Source organism: Necator americanus, chromosome III (assembly GCF_031761385.1).
Source record: "Necator americanus strain Aroian chromosome III, whole genome shotgun sequence".
NCBI classification, from domain to species: domain Eukaryota; kingdom Metazoa; phylum Nematoda; class Chromadorea; order Rhabditida; family Ancylostomatidae; genus Necator; species Necator americanus.
In genome coordinates this window covers 18,184,865-18,200,131 of record NC_087373.1, presented here as the reverse complement: position 1 = coordinate 18,200,131, position 15,267 = coordinate 18,184,865, and the positions used below count along the sequence as shown (strand labels likewise).

General features: G+C 42.8%; 1 protein-coding gene across 2 annotated transcripts; it reads right to left on the bottom strand.

The window, feature by feature from the left end:
* Positions 1 to 411: 411 nt before the first annotated feature.
* Positions 412 to 14,671, bottom strand: RB195_010001 (uncharacterized protein; the record flags this gene model as incomplete). Of its 2 annotated transcripts, XM_064190801.1 has the most annotated exons (11): positions 412 to 540; positions 656 to 745; positions 1,597 to 1,695; positions 1,746 to 1,884; positions 2,083 to 2,267; positions 2,910 to 3,107; positions 3,207 to 3,303; positions 6,219 to 6,351; positions 13,142 to 13,327; positions 14,262 to 14,312; positions 14,656 to 14,671. In XM_064190801.1, the coding sequence occupies 11 exons, from the start codon at positions 14,669 to 14,671 to the stop codon at positions 412 to 414; spliced, it is 1,323 nt and encodes a 440-aa protein (XP_064048383.1). The 2 variants fall into 2 exon arrangements, with proteins under 2 accessions (XP_064048383.1, XP_064048384.1); XM_064190800.1 differs by lacking the exons at positions 14,262 to 14,312; positions 14,656 to 14,671 and having other exon boundaries at positions 13,142 to 13,325.
* Between the last annotated feature and the right edge of the window lie 596 nt (positions 14,672 to 15,267).

Sequence of the window (15,267 nt, the reverse complement as noted above, 5' to 3'; positions counted from 1 at the left end):
CCGTAAAAAACGGCCCGGAAGATGCGGCGCCGCACAAGACTGGCGCGCTCCAGTCGAACCTCCTGTACAAAATGGTGCGCCAAAACGAATGAAGCCGTATCTCCCGGGCCGTTTTTTACGGCAATTAGCAAGAAATGGACGGAATCACCTCCCTCTCCGTAGTCTCCCATCCCGTATACGAATACTCCACCTGAAATCTGCACCACCTCAGATTCGTGGGGTGATACCTTTAACTGGAGACTGTTTAGACTCAATCTTCTAACAATTTTCTAAGACCATAAGTGGAAAGTGAATTCAGGAAAACCTTCCATGTTTTCTAACACATGGAAAAAATAGGAAAGAAAAGTGCGCATACACAAAAACAACGACTTCGTAGCATGTAACAGCTAACAAAGAACAATTCATAAACATTTATCTATTTGTAAAGTCAGATAACAACAGTTTATCTGCTACCCGATCAAATATAGTGCCTAGGGAAGACAAAACCCGTAACTGCTTCCTCTGTACTTCCGTGGCAACATCAAAGTATGTTTTTTGTGCCTGAAGAAACGGCTCTTCACTGATAAAACAGAAATGATAGGCGATAGGCATAAATTATCCGAAAATGTAGCCTAATCATGGAAAGGGTATCGTCGAGTCGAAGTACATGACCTACCTTCAACATGTCCTGCAGAGACGTCTTCAAACACTGCTCGCCAATCTGACACGCGCTACAGCCCTGTCGTGGATTGTCCGGGGGAGTTGTCTGTAACATACGTCTTTATGTCTATACGTCTTTTTTTTGTGTTTTTTTTCAGTTGTGAAAAAAATGTGGTAAAAAATATAATGTAATCGTTGCTTTTTGCTATTTGGTTTTCCAAAATTACTATATGCTTATGTCGATTGTTTTTTTAAATTTTGTTTCAAGTTCCAGCTATTCGTTTAAATTCAGTAACTTCATCATATTACATTTCGAAGCAACAGAAGGTCCTACGATGATTTTCATGATTTTGTTCGACCCTCCTTCGTTCTTAATACAGCAGAAGGTGAAATTGATCTAATCAAACAAATAAATGTCGATCGCGACAGAATGAATATCACTATTCGAAATCCGCGCTTGTTATGCTCGTCGTTAGTTCTGCATCCGAGGTGTGAAGGATTTATACCAAGACAGTGGGGATTTTTCGTCACATGCAGATTGGACATGAGCTCGATGATGCGCAGTGCAATCGAAGACATATTACCGTAATTTTGGCCTAGTTACCAACGAAAGCACCGGCAGGTCTTCTCGGATTGGGCAAACAAGCCCCACCAGATGGTAGTTGCTCTTGAATTTTGCGAAGGAAGCAAAGAACCATGTAGTACTCCCTACGAAAGAACCGTTATTATATGAGCCGATGGATGTTCTTGTTTTTTTATTTGGTGGTGTAGTTGAGTACATTCGAATCCCCATTGAAAAAATCTATTTTCTCAAATTAACTTTAAAATAACCCGTCCATAGCGTTGGGTGCGAACATTTGAATTAAATGGGGCCCCCTAACCCATACAACGACAAAAAAATTCAAGCCAGTAATTGAGGAAAAAACGAGAGATATCTGCAAAACTGGAAAGTCTCACCTCTTGGGGGACAACAACGCAGCACTCCGGATGCGCAGCGATAGCACCGCGTTCGAAGTGCTCTCCTAGTCTTGTTCTTTTTGCCGGTGGCGGTGTGCACTGCAAAGACAGTAAAGTAGAGGAGAAGAATATGCAGGTGGTTAACGTACTTCGTGTGGGGACAGAGATTTGCGGAGAATGAACGTCCCCAGCTCTCTTTCCCTTACAGAGAACTTGTCCTCAGGCAGGCATCTGTTCACAATACTCTGAATGTACCGCGCAAAACCGTGAACGGAGAAGATGTCGGTCCTTAAGTAGAGGGAAGAGAATGGAGGACAAATGCAAGTATTTGTCAGACGTGGTACTCAGGATCACTGCAAGAGGCTTCCAGCAATTCTCTCAAACATTATATTTACTAAACTATAAATTATTCACCTAATTAGAAATTTTCAACGAGACCTAAACCCCCACATGGGCCTCATACGTTGCTTCTGAAGACGAACTCACTTCGCGTGCTGAGATACGATGTCATTGATGTACACTTGTTTCCTGCGAAACATCTCCTTCAGCTCGTCGACTGTTGGAGTGGTTTTGGTGATGCCGCGAATGAACTCGTACACGTCCTTCCATGCCCTTGCCTTTGTTTTCTCGTCGCAGGAATCGCTTAGAAGTGTGTCCTTTCGCGAAAGTACCTCAAAATACAGCTGTAAAAAAGACCAGTCAAGGAGCCGAAGCAGGAAGACAGAGCATGCAGAGGGGAGAAGTGTTGCTCGACTGCATGAAAGCTCCTTTGGATTGACGATGTTGGGATCTCCGTGTGCCGATATAGAGTTCGGGTTGTAGATTTGAGCATGACCCCAGTCAATTCTCTCCCAAATCGCCCTTAAAAACGGAGTGTAAATCGTCTCAGTTCCGTCGAGGTACGTAAGAACGCGCCATTCTTCCGCATTCTCCGGTTCCCTCAGCAGCATATCCATTCATTTTTTGTCGAAGGGACCTCACTGATTTCCGACCTCCTGCTCGTGTAAGTATAGGGGCTTTTGACGTACCTCGCAGGAACAAACACCGTTTTTCACCGTTTCAGGACCATTGGAGAGAATTGCGGGTGACCACACTCATACTCGTGATCTACGACCCAAACGCTATATTGTTTCACAGACCTCTTCCATATCCTACGAAAATTAAAGTGTCTTCAAAGTGTTCATTGATTCGATGATTATACACGGAACTCCTGGTCTGTATCATGTCAATCTCATTTGACTCCAGAATGACATGCGTTGAGGACACAGCTATACGATCGGTTTTGAGATTTCGCCAAACTGTGGTTGCCTCACCATTCTGAGCAGTTCATCTATCACGGTTTCAGATAAAACAATTCCACTCGAGGAAACCATTGCCCCGGATCGTTCTTGTCCGAAGAGAACAGAGACGTCCACATCGGAATCAGGGATTTCCGACTTCACCTCATTCCCTCGAGAAGCAGTTTCTCCTTCGTTCGAGCATTGCGTAGGTTCAAAAAGCGCTTCAGCACCCTAAAAACACTTGTAGGGTTTTCTTTTCAAAAGCACACATAGAAACAATCATATCATATTTCATGATCTTCAGACAAGTTCACTTGGGGCTTAGCTTACGTCTGATAGAGAGCCAGTCGTGTTAAAAGACCTAAGTGCATCGTTGCTTCCACACAATTGCAGCGTTGCGTCTCCGTTCGTCAGGCAACCCGTGGAGCTGCAAAATTTCATTGGCAAATCCGTTAGTTTGAATGACCTTGGCGACTCAAAAAACGACAACGATGAAAAAGGAAATGTAGCAAGAAGTAAAATGAGCTGTATTTAGGTACAAATACACCGCATCCGCGTGAATCCTCTCTTTCCTATCATCTTCTCCTCTTTTTCACCCACATGACTACCGTTGTCAGGAATTCCTAGTAGTTTTATCAACATAGGAGAAAGTTAGTTCTCCAGAAAACTTTGAAGGACTACATATGTCCATAGATATATCTATCTTAAGAAATGGATCAGGATCACTTTTCTCCCTTAACAGTGAGTGATTGGGTTGAACGTAAAAGAGACAAGAGGCTTAAAGGCATCACCTCACGAATCTAGGGTGGTACGGGTTTCAGGTGGGTTATGCCTGAACGGGGTCGTAGATTGTGGACAAGAGGATGATTCCGTCCATTTCTCCAAAATTGCCGTAAAAAACGGCCTAGAAGATGCGGCGCGTGCACAATGCCGGCGCGCTCCAGTAGAACTCGTAGAAAATAGCGCCCCGAAACGCTCGAAGCTGCATTCTCCGGGCCGTATTTTACGGCGATTAGGAAGAAATGAGCGGGATCCCACTCGTTTCTGCAATCTACGACTCCGTATAGTTTTTGACCATCGCAAATCCATATCACGTCAGATTCGTGGGGTGATGCCTTTAGGGTAAGTCCACTCTTTCAGTTACGAATTGCGCAGTTTACTCATTTGCACTATTCTTCCACTATTCCTCAAGGAAATCAAGGAAATGAGTGAATTTTAGAAGAAAGCATTAAAGTCCACCGTAGCGATGGGAGAGGGTTGTTGAAGCGAGGGTGAGTTTACTTCAGTTTAAAAACATTTTTTAACTTTATTTATCCACTTTATTTTATTTTTTTAAATAAAAAGTTTGAAATATTTTAATTTGTTTCGGGGTGTAAAGTGCAAAACCAATTACTTAAGGGATGATCCAATGTTGGTTAAAAACAGCGTATCACGAAATTGATTTGGTGTGAAGGCGTGATGGAAAACATAGAGTTCGGGATGCAGATTAAGAGTATGAGGGTTGCCCCGCTGAATTTCTACTAATACACCTTCTGCTACGTATTTCATCCAATAAGTCCAAATTTCGGAAATTATTTCTAGACGTTTCCTCAGAGAAACGCCCCAAAAGTTTTGGTCTCGGGAGGGCTCGAACCTGCAATCTTCGGATCCGAAGTCCAAAAGAACGAGGTTCCTACCAGATAAGTTGGGACGTGGAACGCGCTACGAATGTGCACGCGTCGCGTCCACGAGTGAGCGGTCGACGATCGGTAGGGTTTCCTCACCAGCGTCTTCGAGTAAGACCAACGAACGTGCTCCTGAGGAGGTCGGGCCGTGTGTAGAGAGCGCGTTCCCACCTTCGCAGGACGTTTTTTAGGGGAGAGAATTGAACGGGGTCACATTCATATTCGTCATTGACCTCGTCTTCCCCCCTCCCTCCCCCCGTCCCCCGAACCCTATGCTCTCATTCAGATCCACACTACGTCAATTTCATGATACGCTGGTTCTAATGCTCTTATTCCATCGCAGACCGTAAGAAAACACAGAAATTAAGCAGTGGATCGCAATGAATTAAGAACTTGATCAAGTTAACGTCGGCACACGTGAAATAGAATGCATGATTCTGAACCACTGCGATTACTGAACCTAATTTCACATTTCGGGATCTTTATTTTCTATCCTCCGCCATCACTTCCTCTATCAAAAACGAAGTTAACAAGTGAGCAGTACTGACCGGTACTACTTTGAATGACCGTTAAGCACCCAGACGATGTTTCACGGTCCAGTACCGGTCAGTATCTGGCGGTGCAATCAGCACTCACTTTAGTTTCACCGGGAATGTGTGGTTGACAACCTGAAGGTGAGCTTACAATTGACTTCACTAAACGAATTACTGGATGAGCTATTCATTTGAATAAATAACTGCGCATAGAATTACTACCAGCGATTAGTCATAAAATTATGCAGTCTCTCAAAATGAATGATAGTGATGAAAGTGACTACAGAAATGAAGAAAGTACTGTTGAGGAAGTTCCTCAAAAGTGAGAGACGGGGTAGTCATCCGACAAAAATCGGGGTAAAAACTCTGAACACTGAAGCGGTTTCATTTAGGAATTTGAAGGTCCGCTTAACTCGTCCACATGTTACAGAATGGGCAAAACAAAGACAGCATTTGCACAATACGCGGCAAATTTTCAGTGCTGAGCGCTCTTCAAGATGCAGTTTACAATAACGGCAGCGAAAACGCAAAATAGTGCTTACAAATTCAGGAATTTGATGTGCCCGAAGCGTCACTTTCTCCAAAACCAATTTTTCGAAGCAAAAGAATTGACGATATAAAATCTTGTATCGAGTCCACACGAATTTGGCGAATTGAAATTTAGGATTTTTTAAGGACGTTTCATCTCCTTTTATTCCGTTGGTGTCTCGTAGGGTTTCCTGATGCCCCGATCCTCAGACTCCTCGAACCTAATCTACTAATGGAAAAAACCCAACGAAAATTTCTCCCAAATCTGCCTTTACTTCCTTCACATAGACCTCTGACATGCAAAATGTGAATGAATTTTGTGTGTCGCGAAAGAACGGCCTGGAAGTACTGAGGAGGGAAGAGTGGATGAAGGAACACTATGTGTCGTACGATCAAAAATGCTGGTACTGGCGAACAAACCAGCGTTCGAATATTTCAGACTTTGCTATTCAAATATCGAAAAAGAGAGTGTTTAGGCTGTTTAGCATCTCGACGAAGAGACGCATATTCAGGAGGATCGTCTATTTGGAGCAAAGAAATTCTGTCTCTTGCCATCGCATCCATACCATCAGGTACGATTTATGGAGGAGAACAATAAAACAGCATGCGCACTTTACCTCGCCGTCTCATTTTGATTCAGGAAACTCATTTCTTCGTAAAACTGCCATTTTGAATTGTGGTCTTCGAACATTTTGTTCTCTCGACTGAACTGATCTCGTAGTTGCTTCATCTTCTTCTTCAGTTGCTGCACTAAAACTCGAAGAGACGGAGGATGTTCTCGAGCGAAAATTACAAACTGCATGCAATAAAAACGAAATCAGTGGGCACGGTCGCGCATCTCTGAACTGCGTGGGATCCAGAAACTAGCATTGAAAAAAGTCGTTTCTAGTCTATAACTAGCTCAACTTTTTAGCATCCGCCAGTGCGTGGCTGAGTGAGTTACTGTTAGCAAAAAGGGCAGATCCCCCCAACTCCCTAAATGCAAGAATCAACAGCTCACTAGAAACTGCAGAGATTTTGATGAGTGTGAACAAAAATTATAGAAAATAAATACGGCCCCAAAGGAGGCCTGCATATTTTTTATTCCATTTCTATCTTCAAGGTAAGGTCTCTACAAACCCTGCCAGTCAGTTCATGTCCGTATGAACACAGTGGAACAAAGCACCGGTTAATTTCGTCCGATACCTATTTATTTTGCAAACCACTGGTGTACTTATTTATACGTTGAAGATGACTATTTTATTTATGACTATACAATTGATTACTTATGATATATCATTTCTTACATCACAATTTATATTTTATTTGAAACCATTGTTATTATGCATATAAATTATCGATTTATTACAAATGATATATGTAGTATTACTATGTGATAGTACTCTTTATTATTTATTTATTTTCGACTGTGTTTTTATAACTTTGCTACCATAGCCGAGTCAATTATTTGGACCATATGTGATACGTCAAAGAATTCGAACACGAATATACGAATGTTCGATTTCTCACGAATGAACAGACCGTAGTAGGTGGTGTTCCAATTTCTCTCGTCTTTAAACTTGGTCACTCTTTGTATGGAATGAAATATAGATACAGTCGCCTTAAAAAGATCTGAAGTCATCTGGAGCTGCGTACACAATTCTGCCCCTGCTTTAGCTCGTTTTCACCCGACTGTACATTCCACGCTTGTTGCTGTGATGCAGAACTCTCGTTATTCTCTTAATCTGTCGCCTAGCGTTTCGACAGTTCAAAGACTTCTTCAAAAACTTAAAAATGTCTTTTACTAGCGATTCGGTCCATCAAATATCTCTTCCAACTAGTAAATCTTAAAGAGTCAGGGTATAATAAAAGTTCTAGTTCCTAACAAGTTGTTAGTCATGGTATCAGGGGATCCCATAAACCATGTGGTTCTACATCAGAACTGGCCACCGCTGTGCCATTGTAAAGGGAATAAATATTGGATAGGAAAGATTTTGCCAATATTAGCTTTCAAAACTTTTTAAAGTCACCCCACGAATCTGAGGTGGTACGGATTTCAGGTGGAGTATTCTTACACGGGATAGTAGATTAAGGAGAGGTGGTGATTCCGTCCACTTCTTCCTTATTACCGTAAAAAACGGTCCGGAAGATGCGGTGCGTACGCAAGGCTGGCGCGCTCCAATCGAACGCGTTGTAGAAAATAGGGCGTCGGAACGCTCGAAGCCGTATCTTCCGGGCCGTTTTTTACGGCAATTAGGAAGAAATGGACGGAATCACCCCCCTAATCCATAATCTAGTATCCCGTACACGAATAAAGTTAAAGTTTAAAGGATAAAGTTCCTGGCGTTACTGAATCCGTTTGGGATGCGCCCCCACGTTCACTTCAATTCAGAATCGTTTGAGGTTTATGAACGTGTATCTGGCCTATACAATGACTTGCGGTGGCTAGCCGATGTGTCAAGTCAGTCTCTTACCCTCCCAGACAAGTCTGGTACCAATTTATCGACCCCGGAGGGATGAAAGGCTTGGTGAGCACTAGGGCGGATTCGAACCTCCGATCGATTGTGCAAGAAGCGGAACCTCTAACCGCTACACTACACCCAACACCCAAAATCCCAACATCGTCAATTTCGTGGCATGTGTGCATCAAAAGTGCGTGCTAGCTGCTCGTGCTCTGTTGGTTAGTTCAAAGCTGCCTTTCAACGGCACTGCTCTTTTCTGTCTGCAAAAAGCGCACATGTTGTCTGAATCTCTGCTGTCATGATTAAACAGTTGTTTGTTGGTCTCTTGCCCGTGAATCGCAGCAAACTCAGTGTTTAGTTTTGAATGACTGGGTGGATGATCAGCGTATCCCTGCTCTTCTGGTGCGGTTTCAAACGCGATGGAGCCCTGTGCACCGAAAGCTGAAGTATCCCAAGCCTATCAAAATCTTCTGCATTTCTAAATCCGATGAAACCTCGCTTCAAGAAAAGTGTGGAATTTCAGAAATGTAGAATGTTGAGAAGAAGACTTTTGTGAACATTATGTTGGACGTAAACTACCGAATACAGAATCAGAGAAGAAAGGAAAATCTTCTTTTTTCACCTCATTAACTATTTCTACCGAACCCAAACAGCAGCATATTCTACCATAGTATCATCTTAGTGAGAATAATTTTAATCAGGAACAAAATCTCGCATCGTCATCAACAGCATCTCGGATTTCTGGCATCGTCTAGTACGAAAAGCTACACAATGCTTGCGAATGGCAGAATCCGATGGTGTGACAGCCACAAATGGATCACTCGCTCTTTCTGAAAACGGCTAAGAACAATAAGTGCGCCAAACTTCCTGCAAGGATGTTTTGATAATTGGCTTTGAGATGCCAGAAATCAGCAATATGTAGGTGAAGCAAGCATTTTTCGGTTTTATTTCTATGCATATTTGAATAATAGTATGAAATACAGCGTGCAAAAAGATTATGTTCATCTTCATTGTCTTCGGAAAACTTGGAAGATGATTCTGAAGAATAAAACAAAAGGATGATTTAACTAATGATAACACTGTTAAAGCCATCGCTTGCGACTTAAAAGCCCTCAAGACACATACTCTAAAACCGAAGCTACCTTGCCTAATTATCAAAGAAGAACCGAACTTTCTTCAAAGTTGCAGCGAGTGACGGCGCAGCGTCGTCCTATCTTTTATGTCACAAAATGGAAATTTCAGAACAACTCCCATCTCACTAAATTGCTCTCTGCGAGATCTATCTGAGAACGGGCGTAACGGGCTGAGAAGAGAAGGGAGTGGCGCCAACTATCCGTCAGAGGGCGATAGTTGCAGAGTGACGCAGCCTAAGGTTACACTCGAAAAGTGTTCAGTGCTCAAGTTTTCGCATTTCATCGGAACATCAATAAATCGCTGAAGGCAACCTTATAAAGTTGTTGGTTCATTACTTTTAACTCATCTAACTTTCGAAATCTTACTTTTAGCTTATTCTTTGTACTTTTTCTCTACTTCACGCTCCTTTTCGCTACCTTTAGAAATTATAAAGCTGCCTTTCCTCTGGATGGATCTTCTTGCTCTCACATAGCACCGACTTTTCATAATTTATCGTAGCAAAGAAGAGCATGGGACTTTCGGCAAGATTTTCTCTTTCGGCGACCACGCTGCACCGTTGGAAGGACAACATATCGCGGTCGTCGCATGTTTTTGTTTAGAAACCCTTAATGGTTAATCTTTTGCAAATATTTCGCAATGAAATCAAAGAGTGAGTAAAAACGATTCCCGGGGAAGATGAAGTGATTAATGTTGTCATTTATTGTTCTGACCGCTCCAATTCCAAAAATACGCATCACTTCTCTTTTTTGATCATTCATTAAGGCTTTCGTCGAAAAATTGACTAGAACTGTACTTCACGTGAAAACGAGCTGTCCAGCTGTAAGCAATAAATCCTAGATGGAGTGTGAATATCCGCCACATTGATAGAAGTGTTCGACTTCTTTTCAACTCCGCCTACACATCTCCACTGCTGGGAAGGAAATAGCACATGTAATATATGCCATATGTAATACATATATGATGCATATACAGTGGAAATATACGACATCCACATGTTCCCGTCCATCGCTGCGGCACCGATTGCCGGCCCTCACTGAGGTGCGAAAGTGGCCGCGCGCCGGAGACTCACAGAAAATGATGGATTCTTTCGAATTCTTTCGAAAACGATATCGTTCAACTCGAAATGCTTGACGAATTCGAATGCAGATTAAGGGGTGTAGTGCTGAAATACAAACCTGCATAAAAAGTGGTCCAAATTTCCGTTTTTCTTTCTATAGATGGAAGAGCGATGCTATAAGAGAGCAAGAAATCCACCCAGAGGAAAAACAGCTGCATAAACTGCAGTACATTATGTGTTCGAAAATGCTATTTATGCTTATTTTCATTCGATATGATGAACTCTGAGATTAACGCAAAACCAGAGAAGAAATGAAAGGAAAAGGACGAGGAAAGGGAGCATTTTTAAAGTTTGCCTTACTCTGAAGTACAAACGAAGTTCATTCGTCCATATACAACAAAAATTCCAAAAAAAATCAGGTATGGTTTTGCACAATCGCTATTTTATCGCCGGTTTTGATGAACTGCCTTCTTGCAACAAAGGTTCAAAGTAAAGACACACAACAATTCAACACAACAATCAAAATCGCACGAACGAGTAAACAGTAATAAAACAATAATTTTAACTCATTTCATTTCAATTCATCCATTCACAAGGCCTATTCAAGCCTTCCAAGCAACATCAGATGTTCGACCAAGACGCGAAGAACTCTTCATAGCAATCATCATCACCCTCTGCTGTCGGTCGCTCCAAATTCGCTTCCACCCTTACAACATCATCGTTCCGGACATTTTGATATCTGCTAAGTTTCTCCCAAATACCAAAAAATCTAAGATGCTCTAAATAACTGGTATTGAATAACTAAAGACAATCCTTTACGTGATGTTTTAGAAATGGCTCCGTACTCTTGTTGTGCTTGTGTTTTTCGTAAAAAAAAACAGAAGCAAGCGAGCCTTTGCTTCTGTTTTTTTTAACGAGAAACAGAAGCAAAGGCTCGCTCTGAAGAAAGTGTTTTCCGACTCAGCTAAATAGGTCAGCCAGCAATTATCTCGGAGGCGCCGTCGCGAAAAACTTCGACGTCAAAATGTAGGCAAAATAGGTAAGAAAAAGTAGGAAAATGTCGCATACGGTGAATGGATTCCATTCAAATACGTAAAGTCACAGGAATTAAATTAGCTCTCGCCCATATAAATGGTTCGTGCGAAGAGAACCTCTGCTTTTTTTTTGCAGACTCCGATCACGACGGAAGAGACGAGGGGATTTGTAAAAGAAGGAGCAAAATTAAATGAAAAGAAATAAAAGAAACAAGAAAGCAAGAGGATAAGAGAGTAGGCATAAAAAGCAGCTTCGAAGACTGCGAGGAACTCCACTACGATCAAATGAAGTTGATTCTTCTTCAAAAGTAAGAAAAAAAAAGACATCAGTAGACGGAATTCCCTTCTGTGAATTCGCCGCATTTGTTGAAAGACGCCAAGGTTTTATTGCCAAGCAGTTTGTTCATAGATTAGTTAGATCTTTGCTGTCTTTGCTACTCTACCAGTGGATACGTACTTTTCATTCCAGGCTTTTATGAGTAATTAGAGACGAAGGGTTTTTGGGGCCAATTCCACTTCAACTTCAAACATGTATAATTCTAAACGGCACTGTACAGTCCGTTGAGTACCCTAGACAATCATTATAAAACGGAACAGCACCGGAATGATTGGGTTGATTGGGCGGTCCTAAAGGCATCACCCCATGAAACTGGGGTGGTGCGGGTTTCAGGTGGGTTATGCTTATACGGGACCGAGATTGTGGGAAAGAGAGTGATTCCATCCATTCTTTCCAAATCGGCGTACGAGGTTGGCGCGCTCCAGTAGAACTCGTTGTGGGAAATAGCGTAACGCTCGAAGCCATCTTCCGGGGCGTATTTTACGGCGATTAGGAAGAAATGAGCGTGATCCCACCCGTTGCTGCAATCTACGACCCCGTGTAGTCTTTGACGATCGGAAATCCATATCACGTCAGATTCATGGGGTGATGCGTTTAAACTGTTGCTAGGTGAGCTGAAAAAAACTACAACGATAGATACTTCAAAAGTACCGTAAAGGTATTCAAGTAGATTGCTTTTCTTTAAAGGAGTCGTACATCCTGCAGATATGAGAAATACTACCCTACAGGAATGATGAAGTTTTGTAAGTATTGCTTTACCACCGCCGTTTTCAGAATATTGTTCCTCATTCGCGTGAGTTCGTGGCAATTCCCCTATTTCTAATGTTAAAGTGAGCGTCATCTTTGGATAACCTTTTTTCTTTTTTCAAGGGACAAAAAAGCCACTGACAATTACATCCAAAGGAAAGCCTTAAAGTTGAAAATATGCTCGTTTTTATGCTGTTAGTTTATGATTTCATGCTATTGGGAATGGAAAATAGAAATCACGATGCCCTTTGACATTTTTTTTTACATTAAAAGGCAACATAATTAAAGCCTCCTAAAAACGAGGTTTTGAAATGAGAACCCGAAGAAACCATGTGGGTTTTAAATTCCAATGCTGAAAAAATCATAGAAATGGTTAACACTTGATCCCATCTCACCTAACGAATGACTTCTATAGATACAAGGGCCCAGTCGGCAAAAAGAGCCAGCATTCATTATGTGGAGAAAAGAGAACTAGTCGCGCACATTACTGCACGGACAATGGAACATGAATGAGAAGAATGGATGGAGATGATGAGTCGGTCATCCCATGCATACTGCGGTACTCATTAATCCTCTTATTTTTTCCAACTAAGAAAAACGAAACTTCCTAAGCCAAAATATAATCCTTCATTTTTTACAAAACGTTACCATCCTAACGGCAGTTCTTCAACGCCTCACTTCCAAAACTCATCTCGAACTTCAACCCATGCAATTCAAAAAAACCGACTCATCTACAGGATGACCCAACAACAACGACCCCTCACTCGGGCATGCAGTCCCACATACTCACTCTCGAATTTGTATCCCATGGCGCTCATGCGTTGCTGGATCCTCTGCCAAGCTTCCGCCATACTGTGTCGTCGTTCGGCATCGGATCGATACACCACGTTCTGGTTCCAAATGTTCGGCTCATCGCGGAAGCAGTGGATTAGCGTCACCTTGGTTCTAGCATCCCACTCCTCGGCGGAACTCATACCTAAGCACATAATTTAAGGCGATATGCAGCCAGAGCAGTGGAGCAGGGAAAATGAGGAGTGGATGAGGAAACGGGCCTGGAGTTTTAGGCCCAAAATCCGGGAAAAGAAGTGAGCGAGCAACAACTGAACTAGCCCATGCACCACGATTTGTAGCGGTCGATACACACTCGTAGCTTGGCGTCTCCGCTGTCGGCGCGGTGTCTGCGTGTTGTTTTGACACTCTGCCGTCCCGTGCGCCATTACGCCACAAAGCATTCCTGGACGGCCACAACGCCGTTCAGACCCTGTAGGACGCGCTTTCGGTGGATCCACGTGTTGGCATTTGCAGCAGGCCGAGTTCATTAATCACCGGCTCACGTGTGCATCTAGTGTCAGTATTGTCGAAATAGGAAGGAGTAGAACTGTCACTAGTAGAAGAACAACGTTTCTGCTACCCTCTTTCTGGACTAATTTCCGGAAGAAGCATTGCTCTTCGGCAATCGATCTTTTATCCTCTCAGCGCGCTCTCACAAATACCTCGTAACCATCCTTAAAGGCATCACCCCACGAATCTGAGGTGGTGCAGATTTCAGGTGGAGTATTCGTATACGGGATGGGAGACTATGGAGAAGGGTATGACTCCGTCCATTTCTTCCTAATTGCCGTAAAAAACGGCCCGGAAGATGCGGCGCCGCACAAGGCTGGCGCGCTCCAGTCGAACTCCCTGTAGAAAATGGTGCGCCAAAACGCCTGAAGACGTATCTTCTGGGCCGTTTTTTACGGCAATTAGGAAGAAATGGACGGAGTCATCCCCTTCTCCACAGTCTCCCATCCCGTTAACGAATACTCCACCTGAAATCTGCACCCCCTCAGATTCGTGGGGTGATGCCTTTAATTCTCATAGGACTGACGGGAAACCCCCAACAGAGCTCTCGAAATCGAATCCTCTTTTACCTGTATATGGTGCCTCTCTCGGGAAGCTGACGTCTGGCGAACACTCTTTCGCTTTAGCCAGCAGTGCAAGCGTTACGAACAACTTTCAACGACCTTCCGAAAAAAGCGAGGGATTTTGCAGAACTGCAGAAACAGCAGACGATCGCCTCCTTCCATTCTCTCTAAAATCTAACATTTTCTTTCCTGGTAAAGTTCTCTCTCCGAATTCCCTTCAAAAAAAGTTGAAAGGTTGATAAATTAGAAGACATCTGTCTTTATCTAAATATATCTAAATAAAATCTTTATCCGAGTCGGACTAGTTGTGTAATCTGCTGCTCACTCTTAGGTTGATGAAAACAGCTTTCAGAAAGATTTCTTGTATGAAGACGTGTATGCAGCAATCAGCAGAACCTACATTCTGCTGCCCACATCCGAAAAATGAAAATACCTTCTCACTTCTTCAAAACAAGATTTAGACAAATTTTTAGTGTGAGGTGCTCAGAGCGGTCTTGGGCCTCTTCATACCAGTCGTTCTTTGAGTGCAGAACAAAAAAATCTACCCGTATGCAAGCTCTCACAAGAAATGCACAGTAGTCCTACCACCTTCCTTCCTTCAATTCAACATTCGATTTGCTGTAGTTTTCAAAACCAACGCAAAATAGTAACACGTCATGCGTCCTGTGCTGTATTTAACGAGGAAGAATGACCTGATTCCTGGTGTAATATGGTGTGCGCGGGCGCGTGAGAAGCGATCTTCGATTGCTCGAACGTGAATCCGTGCTTATCGTTTGCGGAGTGGTAGTGTTTGGTTTTCAAACGAGGTTGAACGAGGGTCTTACCTTCCACTGTGCCGGTCCGTTAGTAACAAAGTGCCCCTGTTTGCAACAAGACTTCTTTGTGTTTGTGTAGATACATAGGGGCAACCTCGGTTTCTGTCGATACATTTCGGTGTCCGCTTTCTGTTAATGATTAAGACCGTGCTAAAAACAATAAGCTAACTTCGTAAAGAGGACCAATGTTGTGGGCT